The 25119-nt window shown below is 50.9% G+C and overlaps 12 protein-coding genes across 12 annotated transcripts; 5 read left to right on the top strand and 7 right to left on the bottom strand.

Moving 5' to 3' along the window:
- Nucleotides 1-515: 515 nt before the first annotated feature.
- Nucleotides 516-2235, bottom strand: HETIRDRAFT_418528 (uncharacterized protein; the record flags this gene model as incomplete). Its single annotated transcript, XM_009548965.1, has 4 exons — nt 516-865; nt 917-1238; nt 1295-2065; nt 2116-2235. The coding sequence occupies 4 exons, from the start codon at nt 2233-2235 to the stop codon at nt 516-518; spliced, it is 1563 nt and encodes a 520-aa protein (XP_009547260.1).
- Nucleotides 2236-2712: 477 nt separating this feature from the next.
- HETIRDRAFT_320884 (uncharacterized protein) lies at nt 2713-2976 on the bottom strand (the record flags this gene model as incomplete). The annotated part of the gene is made up of 1 exon (XM_009548964.1): nt 2713-2976. A coding segment is annotated over one exon (264 nt), but the record flags the coding sequence as incomplete, so codon positions are not given.
- Nucleotides 2977-3998: 1022 nt separating this feature from the next.
- Nucleotides 3999-4654, top strand: HETIRDRAFT_418527 (uncharacterized protein; the record flags this gene model as incomplete). The annotated part of the gene is made up of 3 exons (XM_009548963.1): nt 3999-4034; nt 4096-4283; nt 4330-4654. 3 exons carry the CDS (start codon nt 3999-4001, stop codon nt 4652-4654), a joined length of 549 nt encoding a protein of 182 aa, XP_009547258.1.
- Nucleotides 4655-5198: 544 nt separating this feature from the next.
- HETIRDRAFT_319506 (uncharacterized protein) lies at nt 5199-5705 on the top strand (the record flags this gene model as incomplete). The annotated part of the gene is made up of 3 exons (XM_009548962.1): nt 5199-5298; nt 5378-5541; nt 5592-5705. 3 exons carry the CDS (start codon nt 5199-5201, stop codon nt 5703-5705), a joined length of 378 nt encoding a protein of 125 aa, XP_009547257.1.
- A 187-nt stretch (nt 5706-5892) lies between these two features.
- HETIRDRAFT_427565 (uncharacterized protein) lies at nt 5893-8667 on the bottom strand (the record flags this gene model as incomplete). Its single annotated transcript, XM_009548961.1, has 5 exons — nt 5893-6771; nt 6827-7660; nt 7713-7788; nt 7974-8124; nt 8220-8667. The coding sequence occupies 5 exons, from the start codon at nt 8665-8667 to the stop codon at nt 5893-5895; spliced, it is 2388 nt and encodes a 795-aa protein (XP_009547256.1).
- Nucleotides 8668-8893: 226 nt separating this feature from the next.
- On the top strand, nt 8894-9940 carry HETIRDRAFT_440382 (mitochondrial import inner membrane translocase; the record flags this gene model as incomplete). The annotated part of the gene is made up of 5 exons (XM_009548960.1): nt 8894-8925; nt 8975-9074; nt 9152-9338; nt 9551-9673; nt 9732-9940. The coding sequence occupies 5 exons, from the start codon at nt 8894-8896 to the stop codon at nt 9773-9775; spliced, it is 486 nt and encodes a 161-aa protein (XP_009547255.1). The 3' UTR covers nt 9776-9940.
- Nucleotides 9941-12835: 2895 nt separating this feature from the next.
- Nucleotides 12836-14051, top strand: cyc2 (putative terpene cyclase; the record flags this gene model as incomplete). The annotated part of the gene is made up of 6 exons (XM_009548959.1): nt 12836-12881; nt 12936-13108; nt 13174-13229; nt 13286-13687; nt 13752-13946; nt 14000-14051. 6 exons carry the CDS (start codon nt 12836-12838, stop codon nt 14049-14051), a joined length of 924 nt encoding a protein of 307 aa, XP_009547254.1.
- Nucleotides 14052-14398: 347 nt separating this feature from the next.
- HETIRDRAFT_319796 (uncharacterized protein) lies at nt 14399-16300 on the bottom strand (the record flags this gene model as incomplete). The annotated part of the gene is made up of 3 exons (XM_009548958.1): nt 14399-15082; nt 15147-16098; nt 16161-16300. Coding segments are annotated over 3 exons (1776 nt in total), but the record flags the coding sequence as incomplete, so codon positions are not given.
- A 932-nt stretch (nt 16301-17232) lies between these two features.
- On the bottom strand, nt 17233-18531 carry HETIRDRAFT_385084 (uncharacterized protein; the record flags this gene model as incomplete). The annotated part of the gene is made up of 7 exons (XM_009548957.1): nt 18208-18531; nt 17987-18141; nt 17809-17917; nt 17727-17756; nt 17599-17673; nt 17394-17514; nt 17233-17342 (listed from the first exon to the last, which is right to left on the bottom strand). Coding segments are annotated over exons 1-7 (759 nt in total), but the record flags the coding sequence as incomplete, so codon positions are not given.
- Nucleotides 18532-18592: 61 nt separating this feature from the next.
- HETIRDRAFT_320400 (uncharacterized protein) lies at nt 18593-19367 on the top strand (the record flags this gene model as incomplete). Its single annotated transcript, XM_009548956.1, has 2 exons — nt 18593-18857; nt 18958-19367. The coding sequence occupies 2 exons, from the start codon at nt 18593-18595 to the stop codon at nt 19365-19367; spliced, it is 675 nt and encodes a 224-aa protein (XP_009547251.1).
- Nucleotides 19368-19775: 408 nt separating this feature from the next.
- HETIRDRAFT_319829 (uncharacterized protein) lies at nt 19776-21543 on the bottom strand (the record flags this gene model as incomplete). Its single annotated transcript, XM_009548955.1, has 8 exons — nt 19776-19813; nt 19871-20283; nt 20333-20650; nt 20706-20842; nt 20904-21116; nt 21173-21267; nt 21326-21460; nt 21510-21543. 8 exons carry the CDS (start codon nt 21541-21543, stop codon nt 19776-19778), a joined length of 1383 nt encoding a protein of 460 aa, XP_009547250.1.
- Nucleotides 21544-22926: 1383 nt separating this feature from the next.
- Nucleotides 22927-25071, bottom strand: HETIRDRAFT_46153 (uncharacterized protein; the record flags this gene model as incomplete). Its single annotated transcript, XM_009548647.1, has 12 exons — nt 22927-23117; nt 23171-23310; nt 23363-23514; nt 23595-23729; nt 23937-24054; nt 24109-24256; nt 24315-24384; nt 24449-24568; nt 24626-24654; nt 24712-24799; nt 24862-24931; nt 24986-25071. The coding sequence occupies 12 exons, from the start codon at nt 25069-25071 to the stop codon at nt 22927-22929; spliced, it is 1347 nt and encodes a 448-aa protein (XP_009546942.1).
- Nucleotides 25072-25119: the final 48 nt, after the last annotated feature.

The following is a 25119-nucleotide window of genomic DNA, read 5'->3' as shown; positions in this document are numbered from 1 at the left end:
GACGACGATGCGGGGTCGGCGACTTCTGACTAGACCCACCCTCCCACCCTTCGCTCTCTTTGGTCGGTGACTGGGGACAGTCATGATTTCAGTAGGGAGGAGGATGCACAGATATACCCATTCCTTATTTCACCTATTCGTCACAGACATGGACTGACACCCAAGCATTTCCACATCTCTTAGTACTTTTGCTGCCGACCGATCGCCGACCGAATAGTCGGCACTCATTTTCCCCATCACTCCTTCAAGTACCAAGCCGCATTGAAGACTTCTTCCGATTTGCGCAAAACCATAGGGTTTTATGCCTGTGATGACATACTGAGGCTTCCCCTAAGATTCCAGTTTATTGTCTTCATTTCTGCCGAACGCTTCGCTTACAAGTACATTCACACACAGTCATTTCGCCGACCGATTTCCCGAGACGACACCTCTAGTCTTCGCCGAACGTCACATTTCATCCAGGACAGTTTTTTTTTCTTTTATTTACATTCTAACTACTGTACAAGGGCCTGAATTCATTCGCTGGGTACAAAATCCCCCGACTCGGACATCGCCGAACCTTCCGACTGCGACGAATCCTCGACCATCACCATGTCCGAAGTCGCAGGACCCGAACGCGCTTCGAGGGACTCTAGCTCGGCCTGCCACATCGTGATCGAACGCGCCAGAAAGGCACGCGAACCCTCGGCAACGGCAATCCGGTACCGAATCTCAGAAGCGATGCCTTGCGCAACGGTCGGCAACAGACGGGAAGAGTTGGAAAGGGAGGGAATGACGGACGGACGGGAGCGAGGAGGATGAGAAGAGGAAGGGACAGCCTGGGTGGTCACCGGCAGGCGCTTCACCGGCTTCCTGGTCCGAGCGGCTGTACAAATCGCGATGAGCCCCTCCAAAACTTTACCGAACGACAACTTACCTTTGTTTTGCGCGATGCTGTCCCCGACCGACCGTTCGGGAACAAGCACCTCCACCCTACGTCTCTTTGTTGGGCGGGATGGCCCCTCCTCCACCGACTTTTCGATCGACTTCGCCTTACTAGCCGACTTCGCCTTCCCGGTAGACTTCCCCTTCCCCTTCGACGCCCCCTTTCCCTTGTCTTTTGATGTCCACCCAGGCTGGAAACTGCAACCCTTCCGCTCCCCGGTGCATTTGATACACGATACTTGGCCGGGCCTCAGGTAGCAACGGAACGCCCTGGTGGTGAAGTTGTCGGCGCAGCGATGACAGGCATAGTCAGCCTAGAAACGAAAGAAGATCAGTATCAGGACGAGGCGGCAAGAGGGAGGGGACGTACCAAGACATCACCAGGAAGTAGTCCAGGAGGATCCTCAAGAACCTTACCAGCGCCGTTCCGTTCCACCGGGGGACGAACCGTCGACATTCGGCCTGTGCCAGGACCTAGAGGAAGCACAACCCGCCCAGCAGTCGGCGTCTGTTGGCGCGCGAACTCGACGATAACAGCAGCGGCCGATTTCTTGCCCTTCGCATCGGTCGGGGCGGTGGACGCGACCAGATCCACGCTCATTCGGTTCATAGCGGCGGTCGCGGAGGCGAGTTCAGGATCGGCGATTGGAGACCCGGGACGAGAAAGCGAGTCGGCGACGGAAGGAGCGGGATGGGAAGAGGACACGATGGGAGCGGAAGGAGAGGGAGAGCGAAGAAAAAGGGGGAAGGGTAGGACGGACTCTGCTTCTAGGGCGGCCATTTGACGGTCCCCTTCTTCCGGATCCATCGATCCATCGAACATGGCCTCCACCAAGGCCTCCCGGCGCCGCTGACGATCATCTTCGGCGATACGCAAGGCAGCAGCAGCCCGCGCTGCCTCAGCCTCCTCAGCCTCGCGTTCGGCAATGGCGACCCGTGCCGATTCCTCCTCCAGGGCCTGTGCTTCGGCCGCTTGTCGCTGTTGCTGCGTCGCAAAGTGCGCCGCCCGTTGCGGTAGGATACGCGTTCCCCAGGCCAGCCAGTCATCGGTGGCCATGTGGTCGAGGCCATGCTCGGCCTCGGCGATCCAGTCGGCGAGTTCGGGAAGGTCTTGCCCACGCGCTGAGCGATCTAAAACAGCCTGAAAAGACGTCAGCGAGCAGCAGGGACAAGAGAAAAGAGCCGACTTACCACTCGCTTGGCGAAACCTCGCGCCCAGGCCTCGTAGTCCTCGTATTCGGCGGCACCATCCGGAAGGGAGAGCATATACTCTCCGAGTTTCGTCTTCAGGGCGGAGAGGAGGGCTGACATGTCGGAAGAGACGAAGGAATTGAGCGGTAGGCAAGCGGCGATGAGGGACTTGGTCGCTGGAGAATCAACAATCGGCACGTGACTGTGGTCACCTGACAAAGCCACGAGCCACTGCGCGCGGCAGTAATTGCGATACGCGCCACCGCGCCTTGCCGACACGCTCTCACGCCACCGTCTAGTTGGGACACGCTAGGCTTTAGCCACTTCCTCACCTAATCAGTTGCCACGCCACAGGACTTTGCCGACTCAGCCCCGGTCTCTCTTGCGCGCCGACCCGGTTCTTTCTACGACATCTCTTTGCCGATTATTCACCTGTGCCACATCCCTCCCACGCACCCACTCCTTTCCACGCCACCGCTCATAGCCGATCTTTTTCCCACGAAACTTGCCACACCGCTCCATTTTCCACGCCACAGCTATTCTTTCCACGCTATCGCTTGTTACCAACTCTTTCCCACATCCACGCCACCACATTTTCTACACCATTTTTTTCCCGCTCCGACTCATAGCCGACGACCACTGACTGAGGACAGTCAGGATTTCAGTAGGGAGGAGATGATGAGCATGCACCCGCGCTAGGGTCCGAGGGAGGTATTCGTGAAGCTTTGGGGAGATACCGAACAGCGCTCGACAAGTACCGAAGACGCCGACTATTACCGAACACGGTCGGTCCCTACCCGACCGACGACAAGCCACCGAAGGACGTTCGGCAGCACTTGGGTCAGTTCGCCCACACTTCACGTACTTACCATGACCGCATAGGAGTGTTACGATAAGTGTTTACGAGATCGGAGCCAGTATTCCGTATCGGCCGATGTCCTCCGTGAGTCGGTCGGTCCTTATCGTTTATCTTCCCGACTTCCGCATGGTCGGTCAAACGCGATCTTGCACCATTGCTTGGCCACCCTGGTCGTACGATACCTCTTCTTTATTTTTCATTGGCTCTCCAACGCCTGTTCCTGCTACCTACGCTCGGGCGACGGATCCCGAACGTTCGGGATTTCGACATCACTGATTACCTTTTACCTTATCACCTTCGGAACCCATATGGACATCTCACCTACCTTCTTATCTTCTCTGATCGCTGGGGCTTGGCGCCCATTCGACATCTACTCTCATTTCTTGTTTAATATTTTACTTAGGGGCTCTGTTTACTATAAAAACCTACATACAACTCTGGAATAAACCAGCTTTCGCACCCCACAGTTCAGAGCTCATTCGCACTCGTCTCAACCATCGAAATCGTCTTCGTCGACTTCCGAAAAACTTGTCATCCTCGTCGTTCGGCCTCATTCGCGTTCGTACTCGTCTCTTCGCTCGTACCCCCCCGTCCTCCCTCGTATATTGTCAGAGTCCCGTGTGGCTCTTGAAGCACGTAGTTGTCGGTCGCGACACTACCTTCTCATTACCGACCGCATCGCCGACACGACCGACCGAACGTTCGGTCGGTGTTCGGCGCAGTCCCGAAACCGTTCGGGCGCTATAATCTCACACTCCCCGATTGCTTCTCAGTACGCCTTCAATTTCTAAAGTCATCACTTACAATTCCTTGTGTATCAGATACTAGCTCCAGCACCCCTGCCTTAGAGGTTGTTTTAGTGTTGTGCTCGGCACTTAGAGCCACCTCTAGCGTAACACCGGAGTCTGTACCACCACCTCCTGCTCCGCCTGAGCTGGTGCCAGTGCCGGTGCCAGTACCGGACCCTGTCTTTGATATGAAACCCAACGAATTTGGGTTATTCCGCCGGTATAAGCAACGCCCAATGCACGATCCAGAACCCGAAAACTCACTGGACAAGGTCTGTGATTCAGCCGCATTCCTGAAGACAGATCCGGCGCCTGCAGAGAAACCAGCACCAGCACAGTGTTGCCTTCATCCCCGAAGACGATCCCGCCGCGTTCGGCTTCTTAGACCCCGAGCAAATCATCCGCAGTGTACACCTCATCCCTGCATTTGCACGTGAACACACCTCCGAGCGACTTGGGTCATCTATCACTCGACAGCCAGCAGAAAATGATGAAGATTGGGAGGGGTATCATATTAACATGTAAGTTTCACATCATTTCCTACTTATATTTCTCAATTCCTTCTAGGTTTGTGGACCGCGACATGTTCATGCGCTTCCACGGCGGCGGCATCGGTCACAAGGGCACATGGCACCTCAATGCCAGCCTTCTCCGAGATGGGCAAGCTGCACAAGTGCCGGAGGAGCCCTCCGACGAGGCAGTCGACGAGCAAGGCGGCGCTGAGGACGACGATTCGGAAGAGGAATCTGAAGAAGAGGAGGGAGAAGAAGGCCCTTTGACGGAGGAGGAGGAGGAGGAGGACTCTGACGATGATCCCAACCCGTTGCCTGAAGGCAACGGAAGGGAGCGGGACGAGCGAGTGCTTGCGAAGGAGGGTTATGGCGAGTTTTGAGGCCGGTGTGTATGTATCGCATTATATCTTGAGGCCGGGTGTATGTATAACATTATATTCTGAGCCGGTGTGCATGTTTAACAATATATTTTGAGGCCGGTGTGCATGTATAAGAAAATATCATGAAGGCCAGGAATATATTACATTGGCATCGGGGCCTCCAGATTGCAATCTAATGCAACGATTGCGCCGAACCACCAAGGAGAGCGCGGCAAATGCAATGCCATATATGATTCTGCCTGCAGGCTCTCGAGATTATATAACCCCCCAATCCGTCCAAGGCCATCCCACGTTTTGTCACTTTTGCTGATGTTGGTAGTGACTCACACCTTCGTTTTGGCCGAGCCCCACTCATCTGTTGCCAACGAGGCTCAAAATTAGGTGATGGCGTACCGTCTGTGATAGCCCCAAATGCGCTCTCCTGAAATGCTCCTCCTGCTTGATGTGGTACTGAACGAAGTCGAGGCAGATAATTGTATGCATCGCTCCTGCCTCACAAATTCTATGCTGAGACATATCCCTCTTTTGTCGACTCACCTTCCGCATGGCGCTCTTAGTGTCTGACGACACAGTTGAAAAGCTATCTTATTTCTTCACTGAAGAACTTCTATTGGCCGCTCTGGACTTAATAGACAGAGAATGTGGTTGGTGTCGGCCACCTTGCTACTCCACCCCGTAGTGGCTAACTCATAGATACCTGACTTCTCTCTTGCGTTCCTTCAGTGTTCAAATACATCACGCCATGGGGTAGAACTCATTTCCAAGTTCAGGGATCGACTGAAGTTTATACGGTGTTTCCCTCCCTTTCTAACTCGCCGACTGTTCCATCATTTTGTTCTTGTCCCGCTTTTTCTTTTGCTGTCTTGATCTCAAACTCCCACTTGATGGTGCGTCACACAATGAGCGGATTTCACCCAGTGACTTATGATCGTCTCAGTGTAAACATGTGCTTGCCACTCGTCTCGCCGATCGGCTTGGGAAGTGCATCGAGCGACACGCCACCCAAGACGACCTTGTATCAATACTCAGTCGCCAATATTCCAACCTCTGATATATGTGCAACCTCGATGCACGCACTGACTGCGCACTCCTGACTTGAGCGCTTAAGCCACAACACAAACGCGCTAATTTATCATCAATTGAATATTATTAGGGTGAATATAACGGGATAGTTAGTGTGTATAATGCATCTACGGTTTCAGCACCAACGTATAGCGTTCAGCGGCTCTACAGCATTTTCACTTTGCCTTGTCTGTGCCCTTCCTACCGTCTTCGATAGTTTTACCATCGTCTTCCTGCATGCGCCAAACCCTCCACTCCAAGACTTCCGCGTACTCCACCAAGTTCTTTACGAGGCTTTGCAGCTCTTGCTTTGAAGGGATGTTCCCTGCTGTATATGTTTGCATGAGCTGCCGCATCTCGTCACCGTCCTCACTATCAGAAACAGTAGACAGCGATGACATCTCGTCACCTTCGGCGTCGTCGTCAGATATCTGGTCTAGTGATGAAGAAGCTCGTGATGGTATCCCAGCGTCCGGGTCGCCTGTCAAAGCACTGCTCGAATCTCTCGACAAAGTTGCGCCGTTACCCTGCTTGCTGCTTCTACTCCAAGTGTCAGCGGACCCGCGTTCTTCATCGACCTCTCCAGCATGGCATGTGCCATTCTCGTCCATCCCAGTCTTGATGGTGATCCACTCGGCGAGTTTTCGGATCTCCTCCGATTGCCAGAAGCCCCACCACTTCTCGACATCTGTATCGTCCTCGTCGGAGTCTGAGCTCTTCGCCTGTTCCTTGGCTTGAACCACAGTTTTGGTACTTTCAGGCCTGCGTCCCCAAACACTGATGAACCAACTCCAACGTGTCATGGACTGCCTGTCTTCTTCACTAACGACTGCTCGCCCGCGAGCTTTCCCTCCCGCTTTGGCCTTGCCGTCGAGAAGGGCAAATGCCGCCTCTCGTTCTGCAATGTTCGGGGATAGTGCAAAGTAAATACGCCCTTCGTGGTCCCTACCGAGAGGGATGAAGCGTGGCATATATGAATATGAAGTCAGCCGACGAGCTTGTTCCAGAGCGGACAGTACGTGTTTATGTTGTGCTCGCGCCGCTTTGATGTGTAGCTGTGAAGATCATATTAATCCAACGAAGGGTATCAAAGTGAGTCAGTAGGCATACCGCGGGCGTTGAATGCCGAGCACTTCCCCATCTTTGCATCTCGAGCTTGACCTGTTCTCGCTCTGATTTCAGAGGGTCCCTTACTTCTCTCATACCAGCCTCAATCTCCTCTCTGACGGCGAAGTTGCTCAGTGCCAGATCCACGAGTGGCACGAGGACTGGGATGAGCTGCGCAGAGGTCGCCACATAGATGCCGCCACTGTGCTGTTGTCCGCTACGTGTAGTGTGGATCGATGCATTTGCCGGAAGAGGGAGAGGGTCGGGGAAGGTGAGTGTCGCGGCTGTTCCACTGGGCACTTCGAGGAGTGAAGTACGCATGTCGGACAATGCGCTCCAAACTTTAGTCAAGTTTGCGCCGGAAGCTTTCACTTTCTTGAGGCTATCTTGAATGGTTTTTCTTCCATCTCTGCCAACGGCTTCGCTGTTCGCCACAAGACCCAACAACCCAGTAACAATAGCGGTGACGCAAGTCGCACTCACCCACCTAAGGTCTTGTTCCTTTAGCTTTTCTTCCTCATCTTCATCTACGAAGTCACCAGCAATCTCCTCGAGCTCATTGAGATGCGCGTTGGATATTTTGAGGAGAGATGCAAACCTGAGAACAAATTCGCGTATCTCTATTCGTGCCAGGGCCGTATCCAGTGTAAATATAGACGGGACCGGGAGGGGCGTCCAACGAGGATGGGGAAGCGCTTTGGGTTTCCGAATATATTGGCGTTTAGGCTTCGTCGCACTGGTAGCCTCTGCAGAATCGGTTGTCACCCCAGGTTTGGCCCTAGCCCTCGATTTTCTCGGAGCATTCTCGACCTGCTTCCCTTTTCCTGGCAAGATACCCTGTGATGAGCTATCAGTAAAAGAGGCCTGAATAGGATATGGATAGGCATACGGTAGCGGCAATGTTATCGGCGAGCAACGTCGCTACCGACTTCGCACCTGATTTCTTCGCCGCAATTGTCAGGTTCCTGAGCGAACCCCGAGTTAGACTCAGTAAATATTCTCTTATCGAATGATAGAATAATCACCCCGTGGGCTCAAGGCCTTTGGCCACACGACAAATACGACAATTGCATGTGTCCTCGCATTTAGGACATCTGAGAAGGGAAATTTCAACGCGAGCAACGGGGCATGCTGTCTTATAAGAACTCACTTGAAATAATATCCTAGATCTGCGACGTGACCAGCCGTCTCAGAACAGACTTTCATATCACCGAACTTGATCTCGTCTAATTCTTGGCCATATCTATTTAGGAGGCAAGCCTTGCAATATTTGAGTCTGCAACGACCTCGTGCGTCTATACCTGTGATGTTGAACGTGCATTGCAGGCCCACTACATGCATTGCGACGCAAGCGTTACCTCAGTATACACTCAGAAAAATTGAACTCGGGGCGTACAGTTTGAATCTCTCTTCTTTGAGCACTGGTGACAATAGAAGAATCCGTCGGGGTACTCCTCCGTCGCATTCGATGGTTCAGCCTTAGTGTTTGCTGACCTCGCCTTTACATCACTAGATACCCTCTGCTTCTTGGTCTGAACCGCAGAACGCTCTGTCCCCTCGCGTCCTAGGTCGCGCGCAGAACGCTTGCGTTTAAGTTGCACAACGACGGGCGAGCTACCCGCGCTCGATATATGCTCCTCATTCCGCGCACGTAAAGGGGCGTTTTCTTTCGGCATATCAGCCCCGTGTGATTGTCGATTGGAAGTGATAGTAAGAAGGCTATCGGGAGTGTTGGAGGTGCGACGGAAAGGAGATGATGGAAGTTCGACGTAAACCTGGGAGAGTTGGCGCACGACTTTTGAAGGATAGGCGGGGTTCACGGAGAGTGGCTTGAGCTTTGACATAGGTAATTGTGTGGTATGCTGTGGCCTCGCTACAGTTGTTTGTCCTATTTCAACTGTTCCGACGCGCTTTGTTGGTCACTCTAATTGAGACCCACACGATCACGTGGATTATCACGTGTATGCCTGCCCTGAACAGAAAAGTTTCGAGTATTACGATGTGAGCCAGCACTGCAGCGGCACCTGCTACGGCGAGCTCATCGACTTCGGTCTCCTCCTCAACTTCACTATGGCCCACGCAGATCACACACGGGATCCCTGGTATGTTGGCGAAGCACGTTCTGGCGTTATCAATCTCAGCATTCTTCAGTCCATGGGTCATCCTTAATGACTTTGGTGGCGCATTTGCTATGGGGGCCGTTGGTGGTGGTATCTGGCACGGTATCAAGGGAGCCCGAAATTCACCAAAAGTATGTCTACACGCATTCACTCTTCGACTCATCTCTGTGTGCAACGTGCGAATGCGATGCTCAACCTCACGTTGCAGGGCGAACGATTTGTTGGCGCCATCTCCACCATCAAAGCCCGTGCGCCAGTAACGGGAGGCAACTTCGGCGTTTGGGGAGGAATGTTTTCAACGTTTGATTGTGCGGTGAAGGGATGGCGACAAAAGGAAGATGCGTGGAATGCAATCATCTCGGGCTTCATGACAGGTGGATGTTTGGCTGCACGAAGTGAGTCCTTGCATTATACGAACAGGACATACGACGCAGTCGCTTGAGGAACAGAGTACAAGGCAGACGCGCAGACCAGATTGACGTTTGATAAGCGGTTGTTCTTGCCTTCGTTAGCAAGCACATGTCTCCTGCTGTACTCGACGTCATCCTTGTCGCGCTCATGCCTTCTCATGGTCACAGTCTCAACTTATTCTGACAATTTCCTCCAGGTGGACCTCGAGCAGCATTTGGCTCAGCCGTTGCTTGCGGCATCCTTCTTGGTGTCTTCGAAGGTGTCGGTGTGCTTATGTCTCGCGTATTCTCAGAGGGACAACGTCCGCAATTACCTCCTCGTCAGTAACATTCCTTGACGTAGTTCCCTCAATTGCTGACTCTTTCAATTAACGACAGTGCCGGAGTCGATGTCAGCGCAGCCCGCGTCACCATCACATTAGCCAGGAGGGTCTGCGCTCACACACTGCAGATGTGTATAATCACATTGTGCCTTCGGTTGGCGACAGCGCGCCGCGGCCGTCGCTTCGGGCCGCATCTATCGCTCTTGTCCACCTACGCTGTCCTATGTCGCTTTCTTATATATTAATTTCAGCTGTATATATCACACTTCAACTCATCAAAATGAAGGCATTCGTATTGTGTTGCGCATGGCAGAAGTAAAGAGGTGCGTTTCTACTCCTTGATTCTATGAATGTCTTGTTTGTGGTCAGCATCTCGTCATCCATGAGGATCAGAATGACTTTTCAGTAATCTCTTTGGTGTGAAATGAGGTGTTGAGGGTTGGGTGTCTAACGTCTAGGACTTACGACGCCGAGACCGCTGTCTCGGCGAACCTTCTCGTTGCCATCCAGCACACCATCAAGATGCGCTGGACACTTTGCGCATGAGGCAAACAATGATCGTTCCCAAACTCGTTCATCCATCACTTCGACGTGCAACATATTGATACCATTCTCTCTTGACTGTTCCGGACAGGTCGTCTGTGCTTAAAAGGGTTCCTTCTGATTGCCACTTGGGCTAACGTCTAGACTTTTGACTGAAACTTGAATATCTTCAGTGGTGTAACGCCTGCCGGCACCTCTTCCACGAATGTCTTGACGATACACCTGAGCCATTGTTCAGTGCCGTTAGATAGCAACAACACTATTACCTCCTGCCAATTATGAGGTTCCGCTTCAGAGGTCGATACGCGAGAGACGGAACTCAACTATCTTCGAATCCAGACACTCCGCTGCCACTCCAGGGCTTCTGGGTTGACAGTGGGTTGACAGAACACAACTAGTTTCGTTCGCAGATTCTATACATGTCAGCCTCATAGGTATTTAATCCTGAGATTTGCAATATCCAACTCCATCCCCCGTTATTCCTTCTTGTCGCGAAATCAAGGTCAGGCCGTACCTTTGTGTTACTGGTCATCGTACTCATTGCCGCCAACAGCAATTGAACCTGACACATTGTAGGGCTTGTGCACAGATTGCCATTACCTTTTCTCGCAGAATCTACGGCTATGTTTAGAATCCTTATCGTCGCCGTGGCCATGTTTCCCATCCTTGCAAGTGCGGCGGCTATACCTATTCCTGCCAACGAGCCTCGCCAGCTCGGAGGTCTTCCGTGAGTCCTTAAATCTAGAGCAGCCACACGTTGACTCTGTTCCCAGTGCTGGAGAGCTTCTAGCGCCCGTTGAAGGCTTAATCCCTATTCCTTTGTGAGCTTGGTTAACACGTTGCAACTTGCGATATGAGGGAAGTTCTAATCAGAGAGGGTCCGTGATACTTTTTGAAACTGTTGTTACGTTGACAGGCTGTGATGTTCGTGAAGCGCTTCGGAATAGATTTTTTTTTCCCGTACTGTACGATTCACTATACGAAACTGATCGTCGATATTGATCATTTTATCAGGCTTTTACCGTCCATCTAAGATGACACATGAATCGAGGCTGAACGTTGAACATTGAATATTGAACGTTGGTATCACCTATTTTTTTGAATGCAAGCTGAAGCGCTGATGTCTGACACTACGTTCTTTCCGGATGCCGACACGCTGCTTGTGCTCGCCACTTCGTATTCCGTAGCACTGCCTATTGGGGACCGCTCTGTAGGGCAGTGCCTCCGTCAACCCTCCTTATGTCTCGCAAAGGGTCATCCTAGATCATCCTCGCTTGTGCACGATGTGGCTGCATCTCCTCAGAGACCTGGCCGCCCCCCTTGGCCATTTCTATACTGATGATCAGGCACGAGAGGTAATGGCACCTTGAACGATAGTCCTGCCCTAGTCAGATGGGGAGATACATCTACTAGGGAGATGCGAATAGGCCTAAGACGAATTGACAACGTCACTGCCTTTGAAAGACTTACCCATACTTCCGGGCTCCATAAGCGGCGTCGCCAGACAGCCATCCTCATCCGCCTCTCTATCATGAAGTTGGCTCTTCAGTGCTGTCTCGTTAAGTCTGTGGCCGGTGTCATGCAGAATTGACGTCCGAGTCGAGCGTGTTAGGGAATGGCTCAGGTGGTAAAAGCACCCCGAACTTTGTGTGACAATACTCTCAAAATATGTACCTGCATTCCTTACGCAGTACTGACAATGAATACTTGAATGGAAAGAACATGGAAGTCACGTCTGGGTGGCCAGGCGAAGCTCAAGCTCTGGATCACATCATGCTCATCCTCCGATCACTACGTATCCACTCTAGTCAGGCCTCAGGGTGTCAAAACTTCGACACCCCACTTAGGTTATCATCATTCGTGCATACAAGCCGAAGAACGATGCGATAAGTACTTTCAAGTCTCAACGCTATATTCAACCGGCCGTTCACATCTTGTTCATGACTGCGTGGAGTAATAAAACCCCAATCATTCGTGAAGGCATATTCGAAACGTGAGCATGTTGATGGTCACAGCGTCTAGATATGAGTTTTTGGACTAAAATTTCGTACATGTTGTTCTAAAATTTGCTGTGATGGCCAGATGCATAACGATAGGCCCAAGCTTCGGAAAAGAGGACTGGGTCGGAGCATCGAATTTGAGATCCAGACAGCGTACGACTGGGATAGAGTGGAGGGGAGAGCAAATGGGAAATTCGGCATCTACCGGTACCACCAAAATACCCCAGCGCCGACATATTTGGCGAAGCATGTTCTTTTTCGTTGAAGCCCATCGTTTATGTGAGTCCGGCAAGAATAGCTCACACTTTCTACTATTGCGAAGCCGGGATTGCAATAGGATGGAAAATTTGGCCCAGAGGCCGGACCACTTTTTGATGTTAGAAGATATCAGCGCCCTTCAAATGATGACGTTCAATCCCACCATGCACGGTGAGTGCAATGGCATCGGTTCAATGCATTGAGGTTTACCGTAATTACGACAGTCGTATAAAAGCTTATGCAGTGGACTTGAAATTCCTTACTGCCTACGTTCCACGTTTTAAACACAAACAGTCTCTACTGGAACATCATATTTGTTCAGTTCCATAGCTTCTCATCCAACAATCAACGTTCAACAATGCACCCCACTCTTGACAAAAATAATATCTCAGCAAGTGACCTGAGTACGTTCTGTTTCACAGTATATCGAAGTATTCACGATTCATCTTGTTTTCCAGATGCCATAACCTCTATTTTCGAAACCTTTTTGCGAGACATAGATTATAGGCCCCAGGCGTTACAGGACACCAACGTGCAACTCGAAGAAGCCATGTACAACGAAATGAAAGACCTTGATATCTGTTGTGATCAGCTGGAAAGAACGCTTCATTTGGCCGCTAGCTTCGTTGAGGTAACGTCTTGTCGTCATTCGATTATTGCTCGAGGGGAGCGCTGACGTCTCCATTTGTTCCACAGCTGATTTATCGAGACTGCAACCTCGCCGAAAAGCTGGTCATCGCAAAGTTCAACTGGTATGAAAACATCAAACAACAATTTTTGGACAGCACCCTGATAAGAAATTTCACAGGTATATGATTTATGTCGACGACATGGTCTCCAAGGATCTCGCCCCCGCCGTGGCTTTCGAAGAGCGCTTTTTGCGCCGTCAACTGCAGCTGGATCCCGTGCTCGACGCAGCTGCAGAAGTTTTTATGAGCATCTACGAGTACTACGATGCACACGCAGCCAACTGCATCATTACCAGCGCACTTGAATTCCTCACCTTCTCCTCAGTCGAAGTAAAGATCCAGGAGCTTCCCTTGGTCCGTGAAGCCCATCGCTTCCCGTGGTTTTTGCGCGAACGTACTGGCATAGGAGCGGGCTTTGCCTTCTTTATGTTTCCCAAGAGACTCGGTGTTGATATCATGGAATATATTCAAGTCATGCCAGACATGGTGGTTTGGATAGATCTAGCGAATGATCTACTGTCGTATGTGTACCTTCCCAAAATTTCCACATGACATTTACTTAACGAGTGTTGTTTTTCTATACAGATTTTACAAAGAGGAACATGCGGGGGAATCAGCCAACTACATCCATACACGCGCCTTTGTCGAAGAGAAGGTCCCGATACAAGTACTCGCTGAAGTAGCAAATGACCTGCGTTCCTCGACATCTTCCATACTCGCAACTATCGCTCAGCGCCCCAAAGCGATCCGGGCCTGGAGATTCTATCAACACGGCTACGTGTAAGCATTCTCTTAATTGTCCTTAGGAACACCAGTCTTAATGCTCCTCACAGTTACTGGCATCTAACCCAAGACCGCTACAAGTTACAAGATCTAAGTTTATAATTCGAGCGATAAGAGCACTACTATAACAAAATGTAGAATCGGAGGGGTAACGCACTGTGGATTTCAAACTATCCTGTATTAGATAGACGCCAACCTTGCGTTGTCAAAGATGTTAGAGCAGTTCAGGCAAATAATGATACTACCAAAGTGCCATGCCTTGCGTGTGCCGGGTAGGTAGACACAGATGCTTTCGCAACTGATAAGAATGATGGAGTGACACACGAGCGATATATGATATGGCCCAAAAACGAATGAATTCCGAATCTGATAACTGGGCTGTGCAGTGAAATGTCCTGGAAACCATATGTGGTGCTTATCGGTTGTTTTTTTGTATGTCCTCGACTTTCTCAACTTCCGCCTTCAACCGGTCTACCTCGTCTCGTCTTCTGGAAGCCAGCTCTTCTATCCCATCGCATGCACGTAACGGCACAATCAAGACCTGGTTTTCCAGTGTTTTTTTCAATGTGGCCTAGCCATCCATCGAATACCGTTAAGAAGGGATTTGAGAGCTTCTGTATGCACGGAAAACGTACCTGCACATCCCTGCCAACACCGTCGCTCACTCTCTTCCAATCTCGCCACCAAGACTTCCGCGCCTTCTCCCAGCGAGTTATGGCCCACCTGACACCCGAAAGCGCCAGCAACAACCCCACACCCGCACCCGTTCCAACAGCTTCCAACATCTCCGCTGCTCCAGACCCCGCGATCCAACTCGCACCGCCGGCCCATGTGACCCATCCAGCCCCAGCCCCAATACCTCCGGCTACGCTCCCTCCCACACGCAGAACCAACGCCTGCGCCGCACGCTCCAGACGCGCCGTGGGCCCATTGTCGAGGACCTCTCGGCGGCGGGTGAGAGGTGCGAGGAGTGTTGTGGTTTGAACAGGGTACGAAGGAGCCGTGGTGAGCTGGGCGAGCGTGTTGGTGAGAACGGCGGAACGCAGTGGGGATAGCAGAGCAGAGAGGTGCGACTGGGTCATAGTACTAAGCTGCGCCTGAGCGACCGGCAACGTCGAGTAAGCCGGGAGAATCTATCGGACACAATTGTGGTATCATCAGTCGAAAGCGAAGACTGGGAGACGAACTGTGACGAACTGTACGTTCAACCTCCCCCACCCAAGCGCACCTCACCGCTTGCTTTACCATCCACCCGACTTCGTCCGCACGCCATAGTACACGCCACCAGTTGAGAGTGTCCGTGACTTGCTTTACCACAACCTCTGCTCCGTTCATCGCCTCCTTGACCACATTTGCGTGACTGGTAAGTTTATTTGCGACATGTCCTGACAATGCCGCTTCATTGCCGCCCACACGCTCCATGTCGTGCCCATAGATGCTGATTTCTATTCTTGCTCGGGCTTCGGCAACGGCTCCACGCAGTATACGCACTGTCTGTGATGCGAGGCGGAGTTGGGATTCTGCATGTGTGAGCGCGCCGCGTACCGTCACGAGGGAGGCGTCTAGTAGTGCAGACGCCTTAGCTGTGCGAGTCTGCGCGACTACTTCTGACGCGGGAGTATATGAAAGTCGAGAAGTCAAAGCTCGCATGACAGCGCTGATCCCTGATTTCACAGTATCATCTTGGTAGCGTTGGATATTTGACGGATTCGAAGGGGATGAATGGAGTGCCTGGAGCGCCTGATGCGCACGAACGGGGTCAACGAGGAGTATTCTATCTACTAGACCCACGTCACCAGAAGTGCCATCGAAAGCAGATGCGAGAGTGTCGATAAGTCCGGAGGGGAGCGCTGTCGGAGAGGGCGTCGTGAGGACGAGGATGGCATGGCTAGGGAGTGGATACGGAAATATAGGTGAGTGCAAGGAGGGGTTATGAGGAAAAATAGAAGCGAGAGGCATTGTCAGTGGGTTGATGACGATGATTGGGACATCAGCTGTGTAAAGCGTCTGGAGGTCTTCTTGTGAAGGTGCCGTGGGAGGCCGCAATTCGGTCAAGCGAATTTGCGCAGAGAAAGAGTTTAGAAAAGGTGAAGAGAGCTGAATGGTGCCGACGCGTGGGTCTCCTGGCCGTGCAGAAGGGTCCCCGTACCTTTTATCCGAAAGATGCATATTAGTCGCCGACTAACGCAGGGACTCAAGAAAGATATATACCGTATATCAAGCTTCCTGCCTGATACATGTCCTTCCCACCTTCGTCGAACAAGCGTAGTTGCCGCGTCTGAGGCAAATGGATGCTCGAGAAGCGCACCAACCAGTGCATCTGCACCCGCAAATTCATCGGCGGCGTACACTGTACAGTTTGTCCCCTTAACGTCAGCTCATTGTCACATCCTATGAATAGTCCCATACGAGTGACACATCGAGCAGGTTCAGAGGACTCACCAACAACACGGACATTCTCCCTGCTGCTTTCATGCACCTCATCATCAATTCCTCTAATTTCCTCTGATGCTGTTCTCAGCAGACCATCCCAGAACACCAGTTCCGGCGAGTCTGGAGATAACACGCGCGGGAGTAGCGCACGCGTAAGGTGAAGGGCCGTGCTGATATGCGCATTCTGCAATATCTGAGAAGACGGTGGGGATGATGATCGGGATGTACCACGTTGAGCAGATGGCGCGGGGGCCGACGGAAATGGCGGGGGCGGGGGCGACGAAGAGAAAGGTGACGCGGAAGACAAGCTGTCTGCAGGACGCTGTTGGATGGCAGACACTGAGATGTGTCGATAGTTATAGACTCCTTGGAGTCTTGGGCATCTGCGACGAAGAATGGACCCGCGCTGGATGCATGCCCGCATCAGGTGGGATGCCGTCGAAGATGATTTGTGGGACGTGCGAATTGAACAAGTCGAGGCTTCGGTCACTAAGTTGTTGATGTTCATAGTGAGACATCACTACAGCTTCTAAACTGGTCACGGTCCACGGAAGCTCATGTAGAACGATATAGCTCGTACCCTGAAAGTGTAAATAGATAAAATACAGAGCCCTCTACCGACCAGTCCAAGCCAATAAAATCCAGTGCGTCTGCAGGCGGTCCCGCTTTTGCTGCCCATGCCCCATCCTCCGTGCAAGGATCCACCCTACAGTCTGATACTGTAGCCTCCTCCTGGAGTCTGCCCTTCCTCTCTTTCTCGATCTCCACTACCCTCAGCCCAATGAACAATGCGCGGGGTTCGCACTTCTTTTGTCACTTTATCTCTACCCTGACCCTCGTCGTCACTCCCGTCACTATCATCATCTCCGACACCAAACAGCTCTTCTCGCTCGTCCCACACATCTGCCATCGCGAGGCTGTCCGACCTCACCCGGCCCTTCCCCTTTGTCCTACCCTTTCCTTGTCCCGGCAGGCCGATCGAGCTTGTCGGGGTCTCGGGTTTGGGAGAACGGCCAGGGAGATGGAGAGGTAGGAGCTGCGTGCCTGACTCGAGATCGTTCTCTTCTTCCGTGTCGTCTGGAAGGTGGATAGATGAAAGCGATGCGGAGAGGGGACGATACAGTCGTGATATCTGCGTGTCGGAAGGACATAAAATCAGGCTAGTTAAACTCCCAAGATACAAAGATCTGCAGAGCAAGTAAGAGTAATAGCTTACCTCACGGCGCTGACGATAGTACCGCTCGAGGTAATAGGCTGTATAGAGGCCTATGGATGATCCCAAGAGATTCGCCTTCATCAGGCAGTCAAACGAGGGTAAATTCAGATGGGAACCGCGCGACGTACTACGATATCTCCAAACTGGAATTCCTTGTACTGCATTTTTATAAGGCGCCACCCGAAAATGCAGTCCGTATGAAAGGCGTACCGGAAGCATAGATTGAATGAATTCGCTCATGACACCGCCGACAAAGAAACAAATCAGCGCAGTCAGCATGAGCGGTGAATGGCGCCAGAACCAAATTCTGCGCGATTCTCTTGGGTACGACATCCACCATCCCCGTGTCAAACCATACACACAATTTCAGAGCAGCTTGACTGCTTACTCTTCTACGTCGAAGATAAAGTAAAACACTCCGGTGGCGATCCCCAAGCAAAAGAAATGAAGTAGCTTGTCGTTTATAGGGAGTGCATGGGCAAGGTTTGTGAACCCCAGAAGCGCGAGAATGAGCATGATGAGAACTGTTATGAGGATAAACCACTAGCACATGAGACATAAGTTAACCCGTTGAGTGTGGCCATTCCAAAAAGGAGCACAGGCACATACAGGTCGTATTCGCAGAGGCATGTCATACTTCGGGATTTTCAAACGGTAGGAGCGCATGATGCCTTTGAACGCCCTGCGACATTGCCGCCGTGCGCTTTTGACGATTCGCGCAGTCCTGCGCTCCGGTAGCGATTGTGGCCAGGAGGGAGTGCTAGCCATCGTTGGGAACGTTGGCGAGAAGGAGGAGTTTCGGCGGCGTGATCTGGCGGCTTCTGGCGGCAACGTCGGGAATCGGGGGGATCGGATCTAAGAAGAGATAAGATAAGATGTACGGGCAACCGTTCCAGCAGGTTCCAGCGCGGAATTAACACATGCTCTCGCTCTCGTCCAGGTATATCAGTTGGATAGGAGCGCGTTGTACGTTAGTACCTCCAATAATCCAAGAATGGCATCTCCACTCGCTGAATACTCAACTTGCGAGCTATCTGACGCTCTCCTCAAGCTCGGCGTCGCTCACGGTGGACACATTCCAGACATCCGCATGATCTCTCCATCCCCTTCTTCGACAAACGCAGAGAACGTGAGGATATGCGGACCAGCATACACTGTACATATGGTTCTCTCTACCAACCCGACTGCTCCAAAGCTGAACGGTCATTTTGTCGATCTCGCCCCAGAAGGGAGCGTCATCCTCATCGACGCCCCATCAGGTTTGTCCTCCAGCCCAGAAGCCATCTATTCAGCATACTGATGCCTCGTTCGATTTTTCATCAAACGTACTTCAACACCGACTTTTCAATAATCTGCTAGAGGCTCAGAATGCGGTCTGGGGCGGCCTCATGACTGCAGGTGCCCTCGCCCGTCGCTGCCTCGGGACCATCGTTTCGGGCCGCATACGCGATACGTCCGAGCACCGGGCTACTTCGTACCCCCTTTTCGCACGCGGCACATCTACGGTCGGCCAGTCTCCTTTCACGCGCCCTTCTCTGGTCGATATTTCTGTCACCATACACACTGGCGGAAACCTGCAACCTGTTACAGTTAACCCCGGCGACTGGCTGGTTGCTGACATCGACGGGGTCGTGTGCGTACCCAAAGAGCTCGCAAAACAGGTGGCCGAGCTCGCCGCAGGAGGGCACGATGTCGATGCACGATGCTTGGAAGACATTCAGAAAGGGCTTGGTGTGGCAAATAGCTTCAACATGCATAGAGGAAAGTAGCGGGGATGCTGTGGAAGGTGTTGAAGAATACAAATACAAATCCAGTCATCTTGAAAGCAATCGAAAGCATTATAATAATTTGTCGATGCGAACTCAAGCGCTCATGACTCAAATGTTGAACGTTGAGTTGAACGTCGAACGTCGGCAGGCACTTCGATGAGTGATTGTACAATACATTATCATTCATCAACATACGCCAATCGTATTTCCAACAATACTGAACTATCGATACACGACCCAAGCCAATTGGGATGACCTAGCGTCGTAAATAATCGTAATAGTGCGTACAGAGTTGTTGAGACAGTAAAACAGTGATGCAAAGGATGGATACTGCAAGCAACAGAGGCAAGTAAAACAGATGGCGAGAGACAGAAAAATGCGAAGAGAAAATGCGTTCTACATCTAGGTTTACTTCTTCTTGGTAGCCTTCTCCGCGGACTTTGTGACTGTGGAACGTCCGATCATTAGCAAAAGAATTGTTCGATCAAGAACCAAACACCCACCCTTGCCAGTAGTCTTTTCAGTCTTGTCGACGGACTTAATGACACCGACAGCAACAGTCTGTCTCATGTCACGAACGGCGAAACGACCGAGAGGTGGGTACTCGTTGTACGACTCAACGCACATTGGCTTGCTTGGGATGAGCTTGACAATGCAGGCATCACCTGACTTGACAAACTTCGGCGACTGCTCCATCACCTTACCAGAACGACGGTCAATCTTCTCAATGAGCTCGGCGAATTTGCAGGCAATGTGAGCAGTGTGGCAATCGAGGACTGGGGCATAACCGGCACCAATCTGACCCGGGTGGTTTAGAACAATGACCTGGGCGTTGAAGGATGCGGCCTCTTTCGCGGGGTCGTTCTTCGAGTCAGACGCAACGTTCCCACGGCGGATATCCTTGACTGACACGTTCCTGGTTTCCCCGTCAGTTTGCTAACAGCTGAGTCGTGTAAGTGACTTACTTCACGTTGAAACCAACGTTGTCACCTGGAGCGCCCTGCTCGAGCTGCTCGTGGTGCATTTCGACAGACTTGACTTCAGTGGTGACATTGCTAGGCGCAAACGTGACAATCATGCCAGCCTTGATGATACCAGTCTCAACACGACCGACGGGCACCGTCCCAATACCGCCAATCTTGTAAACGTCCTGTAGAGGAAGTCGAAGAGGCTTGTCGGAGGGTCGAGATGGAGGGTCGATGGCATCGATGGCGTCGAGGAGGGTCTTGCCCTTGACAACACCGGACTTGTTCTCCTTGCTCCAGCCCTTGTACCACGGCATGCTGAAGACAAGAACATTAAAAAGATGAATGAAATGGATCAGAACATGATACTCACTTAGGGGATTCCTCCAGCATATTGTCACCGTGCCAGCCTGAGATGGGAACAAAAGCGACCGTTTTAGGGTTGTACCCGACTTTCTTAATGAAAGTCGAAGTCTCCTTGATAATCTCGTTGAAACGATCTTCACTCCACTGTTTGTGAAAAATCAGTTCAAGGTCACGCGTCAATCGAGTATCGTCGTGACGAATATACCTTGGTGGTGTCCATCTTGTTGACAGCAACGATGAGTTGCCGCACACCAAGGGTGAAGGCAAGGAGGGCATGCTCGCGGGTCTGGCCATCTTTCGAGATACCAGCCTCGAACTCACCGGTACCACCGGCGATGATGAGGATAGCACAATCAGCCTGGGAGGTACCAGTGATCATGTTTTTAATGAAATCACGGTGACCAGGGGCATCGATGACCTATTAGAGGAAAACAAATTAGTCTAATATCAGCCTTTACACAACGATCGACGTACCGTGACCATGTATTTGGGGGTTTCGAACTTCCATAGGGCGATATCAATGGTGATACCACGTTCACGCTCAGCTTTCAGCTTGTCGAGAACCCAGGCTATGGTTGTGAATGGTGAGCGATAGGAAACAGAAACCAATGTGGGTTGTATGCATACCATACTTGAAGGAACCTTTGCCGAGTTCGGCAGCCTCTTTCTCAAACTTTTCGATGGTACGCTTATCGATACCACCGCACTTGTAGATAAGGTGTCCAGTGGTGGTGGACTTGCCAGAATCGACGTGGCCGATGACTATAGATCGTCAGATCATAGATCAGACCATAGATCAAGACACACTGACCGACAACGTTAACATGGAACTTGTCTTTGCCCATTCTTTCTCTCTGAATGCAGTCGTTAGTGTTCAGAACGATAAGGGTGACGAATCCAGGGCGACAGTAATGAATAGTCGAAAGGTAGGGGAAAACTTCGAAAGCTTCATCCTCTCAGCCCCCTCCCAATCCATCATGTGCATCAAAAACAACAGCAAGCACGATGGGGTGTCCAGAATGAAAGACATGCCAACTCACCGTAAATCAGTAAAGAGAGTAATGAAAAAAGGAAAAGATCGTTAGAGCAGGTGGGGAGGGGGAGGCAGTAATATGTCGCCAAGATTCAGCACCAGTTATACGCGCGGCGCCGGAAATTTTGCGTGATCGATTTCACAAGATCCGATAACCCCCACGTGCTTAGGAAGTGTCACACGTCACGCTCTGTAGGGAAACTCACGTCAACGTCAACCTCCAAAATCTGTTCAGCTCTCGCGGGTACTGCCATACTGTATTTACGCCGATACTGTCTGTAGGCTTCTGTGATAGGTTCACAGACAGAAAAATCTCCCCAGTGCTACAGTAAAGTCCTTGAAATCATCACGAGCCATCTCGGATATTCGCGCTGTTTGAACGAGACGAAGGCGACCGGGTACCTTCAATTGAAACTTCGTCGTCTGCCTCTCCCTCTCTTCCCACTCCCTTCTCTAGTTCTTTTCGGAGAATCTCTCTTCCACCACTCCTTGAGCCCCTTGTTATTATCATCTTCAGTGCCTTGTTTTTTCATGTTCTTGGTACTAACACTCGTCCCGGCTTCCGTTTGCGCAGCTCGAATAGCCTCCCGACTCAAACACCAGTCCACATGTGAATTCAATAACCCATTATCTGTGAACTTTTGCGCACATAACGGGCATTCGAGGCTGTGTTCGCCCACAATATCTTGAGGAGCTTTTTTTCGGGATTTTGATTCAAGGTGGTCGATTTCAGAAGTCAACGTGTTAGTTGAGACTCTGCGAGATGAATGCCGAGATGTAGACGAGAGAGCGGCCACGGCTTGATCATGCCAATTGGATACCAAAGGAAGTGAAGATGTTGAGGCACTAGGGTTGACAAGTTTTGTTGTATGAGAGGGGAGACGATCAGAAGCCAAGGCAACGCGAGAAGATGACGCAGGCGCAGAGACTGGTGGTCGATTATGTTGCTTGTCGGGACGGATCACCGCCACCTTGCGCTCCGATGTTGCAGGGTCATGCACGTCTCCTTCGGCATCGACGTCCCACACATCAGGCTCCAGCTCATGATAACCCGGCGTCGCCTCTCCATATTCATCATCATCGAGGACATCAATAGCTTTCTGCCGTTTTGTTGGCAACCCCTCGCTACCACTTGTTGGTTCAAAGAACTATAGAGATAATGTGCGTAGGCAAGGCAGGGCGGAGCCGCCAGAAATCAGAGATACGTGCTTACCCGTTTGATCCCTTTGTGACTGTCTGGTTGGCGAAGATCTTTCAGTTTCGTCACCCGTAGTCCTATCAATCGAATGCGCAGCGGTAATTCTGGATGTAGGAGTTCCTTGCCAATGGCCAGCAGGTCGGATTTTTTTGTGATCCAATGATTGAGGGACTTGGCACGAGTGAATACTGGCAGACGGAGAACTTAAGTGGACGATTGTAATATTGAGAATTATAATTACCTTGATAAGTATCCAGCTTGTATTTGAGCGTGACGGTCTTTCCTGTCCACCCTCCACGTTCCATATCACCTTCAAGTTCTTCGGCGATTTCGTCTAACTTCTGGAAGATTTTCTCAGGGTCGCTGATGGAGTGAAATGTTCTATCCGGAAATTTGCGGTGAGTTTGCTACAAAAGCGCAGAACTGTCATTACCGTTCAGCCCCTATGCTCTTCCGCTCCTCCCGTTGCCACGGATGGACTATATTTGATGCGATACCAAGATGTGTTCGTAACAAGAAGTTAAGGCCGAATTGCTTGTCCATTAATGAGAGCATAGCACGATTTATAAGGATATCGCCACACGTCTGTAGTATGTATTGAACAGAGTCCCAGGCAGTCACCTAGGATGAGTATAGTCATTCCAAATATTGGACAAGTAACGTACCTTGATACCAACAGATTCAAGCAGACGCTCATTGACACGACCAACACCCGGTATCTTGCGTATCGACAAGCCGGACATGAAGTTTATGATGTCCTTCGACTTGTGCGGGAGACAAAATTGACCATTTGGTTTGTTCTGAGCATGTGAGATCATAATTTATCAGTGACTGATGAACTTGTTTTTTGGACACAAAGACCAAACCTTGTCAGAGCAGATCTGAGTAGGTTAGAATGTAAGTGCGATTCATCATATTTGAACTTAAAATTACCTTTGCAAGCATCTACAGGGGTATCAAACAGTATCAGCAAAGTGACCCCGAGGAAAGATGACCAGGCACGATACTTTGTTTGCTGCAATCCCTGCACTGACAGTCAACTTCGTTTCGTCGACTACCTGTTGCCGCATCTTTTGCACACAAGCCTCAGGCTTAAGCCCATGCTCATCACAGTATGCTGTGATACTGCATAACACAGCGATGTCAATACAGGCATGAGATCATACCAGCTCCGCTTACTTGAGATATGCTTCATCAATGCTAGCAGCCAGCAGATCAGGGTCGTACTGTCTGAAGATATTCATGATTATCTTCGACATCTCACTGTATCGAGACATGTGTATCGGGACAATCGTAAGTTCGGGGCACAATTTTTGAGCAATGAAGCCTGTATAAAGATAGTATCAAGGGACGAGACGAGTATTATTGACGTGCCTTTTACTCACTGGGCATTCCTGATCTGACCCCATATTTTCGTGCTTCGTAAGATGCTGTGGTCAAAACGCCCCATCCGACCTGCGAAGGTCGTGAGTATAGTGAAAGACACGAGCTCCAAATAGCTCCAAATGGCCGGACATACACCGAAAGGCTTTTGAGCAAGACTCGGATTGTCAAGCAATTCGACGTTCGCGTAGAAGGCATCCATGTCAACATGCACGATAATTTGGCTGAGGTCACGCTCTGCTTCTAACTCGAGTAGCTGGAGGTCCCGGGTCTCAGAAGAATAGCTTGAGGGACAGTGTTCGTCGGTACATACCAAGTGATCGACTTTGCGTTCAATACTGCCTGCAGTGGCACAGAGATTCAGGGCAATGAGATAGGAGTGAAAGATGAAACACGGACTCAAGTCCACTCCCTTCAAAGCCTCATCTCGCTGCTGAAGAATCCGCTCAATTCGTTGAGTCAGATCTTTATCTTTCCTCTTCTCGTTCTAATTTGACATGTAACAATTTGAGTCGCGCACTGACATTGCAACGATTGGAACGAACGGACCTCATAAAATTGGGATCCCTTCGACACTTCTGCAATAATACGATTGATTTCAGATTGATCTTTGGCAAGTCTGACGAGAGAATTCCAGAGAATGAGCTGCAAGAGATTCAAGAAGTTCACTGACCCCGCTTTGGTCGTCGATGGCCCAGCAAGGCGCTTCACGAGAGATGCGGTTTCTTGAGATGTTTCTGGGGCCGCTGTACTGCTCATAGAGGTTAATCACGCTTAGTATTTGATGTGGGTAGTTTGTGATAAACA

This window comes from Heterobasidion irregulare (genome assembly GCF_000320585.1).
Source record: "Heterobasidion irregulare TC 32-1 unplaced genomic scaffold scaffold_06, whole genome shotgun sequence".
NCBI lineage: Eukaryota > Fungi > Basidiomycota > Agaricomycetes > Russulales > Bondarzewiaceae > Heterobasidion > Heterobasidion irregulare.
Note: the sequence above shows the minus strand (reverse complement) of the source record. Positions and strands in the feature narration are given on the sequence as shown.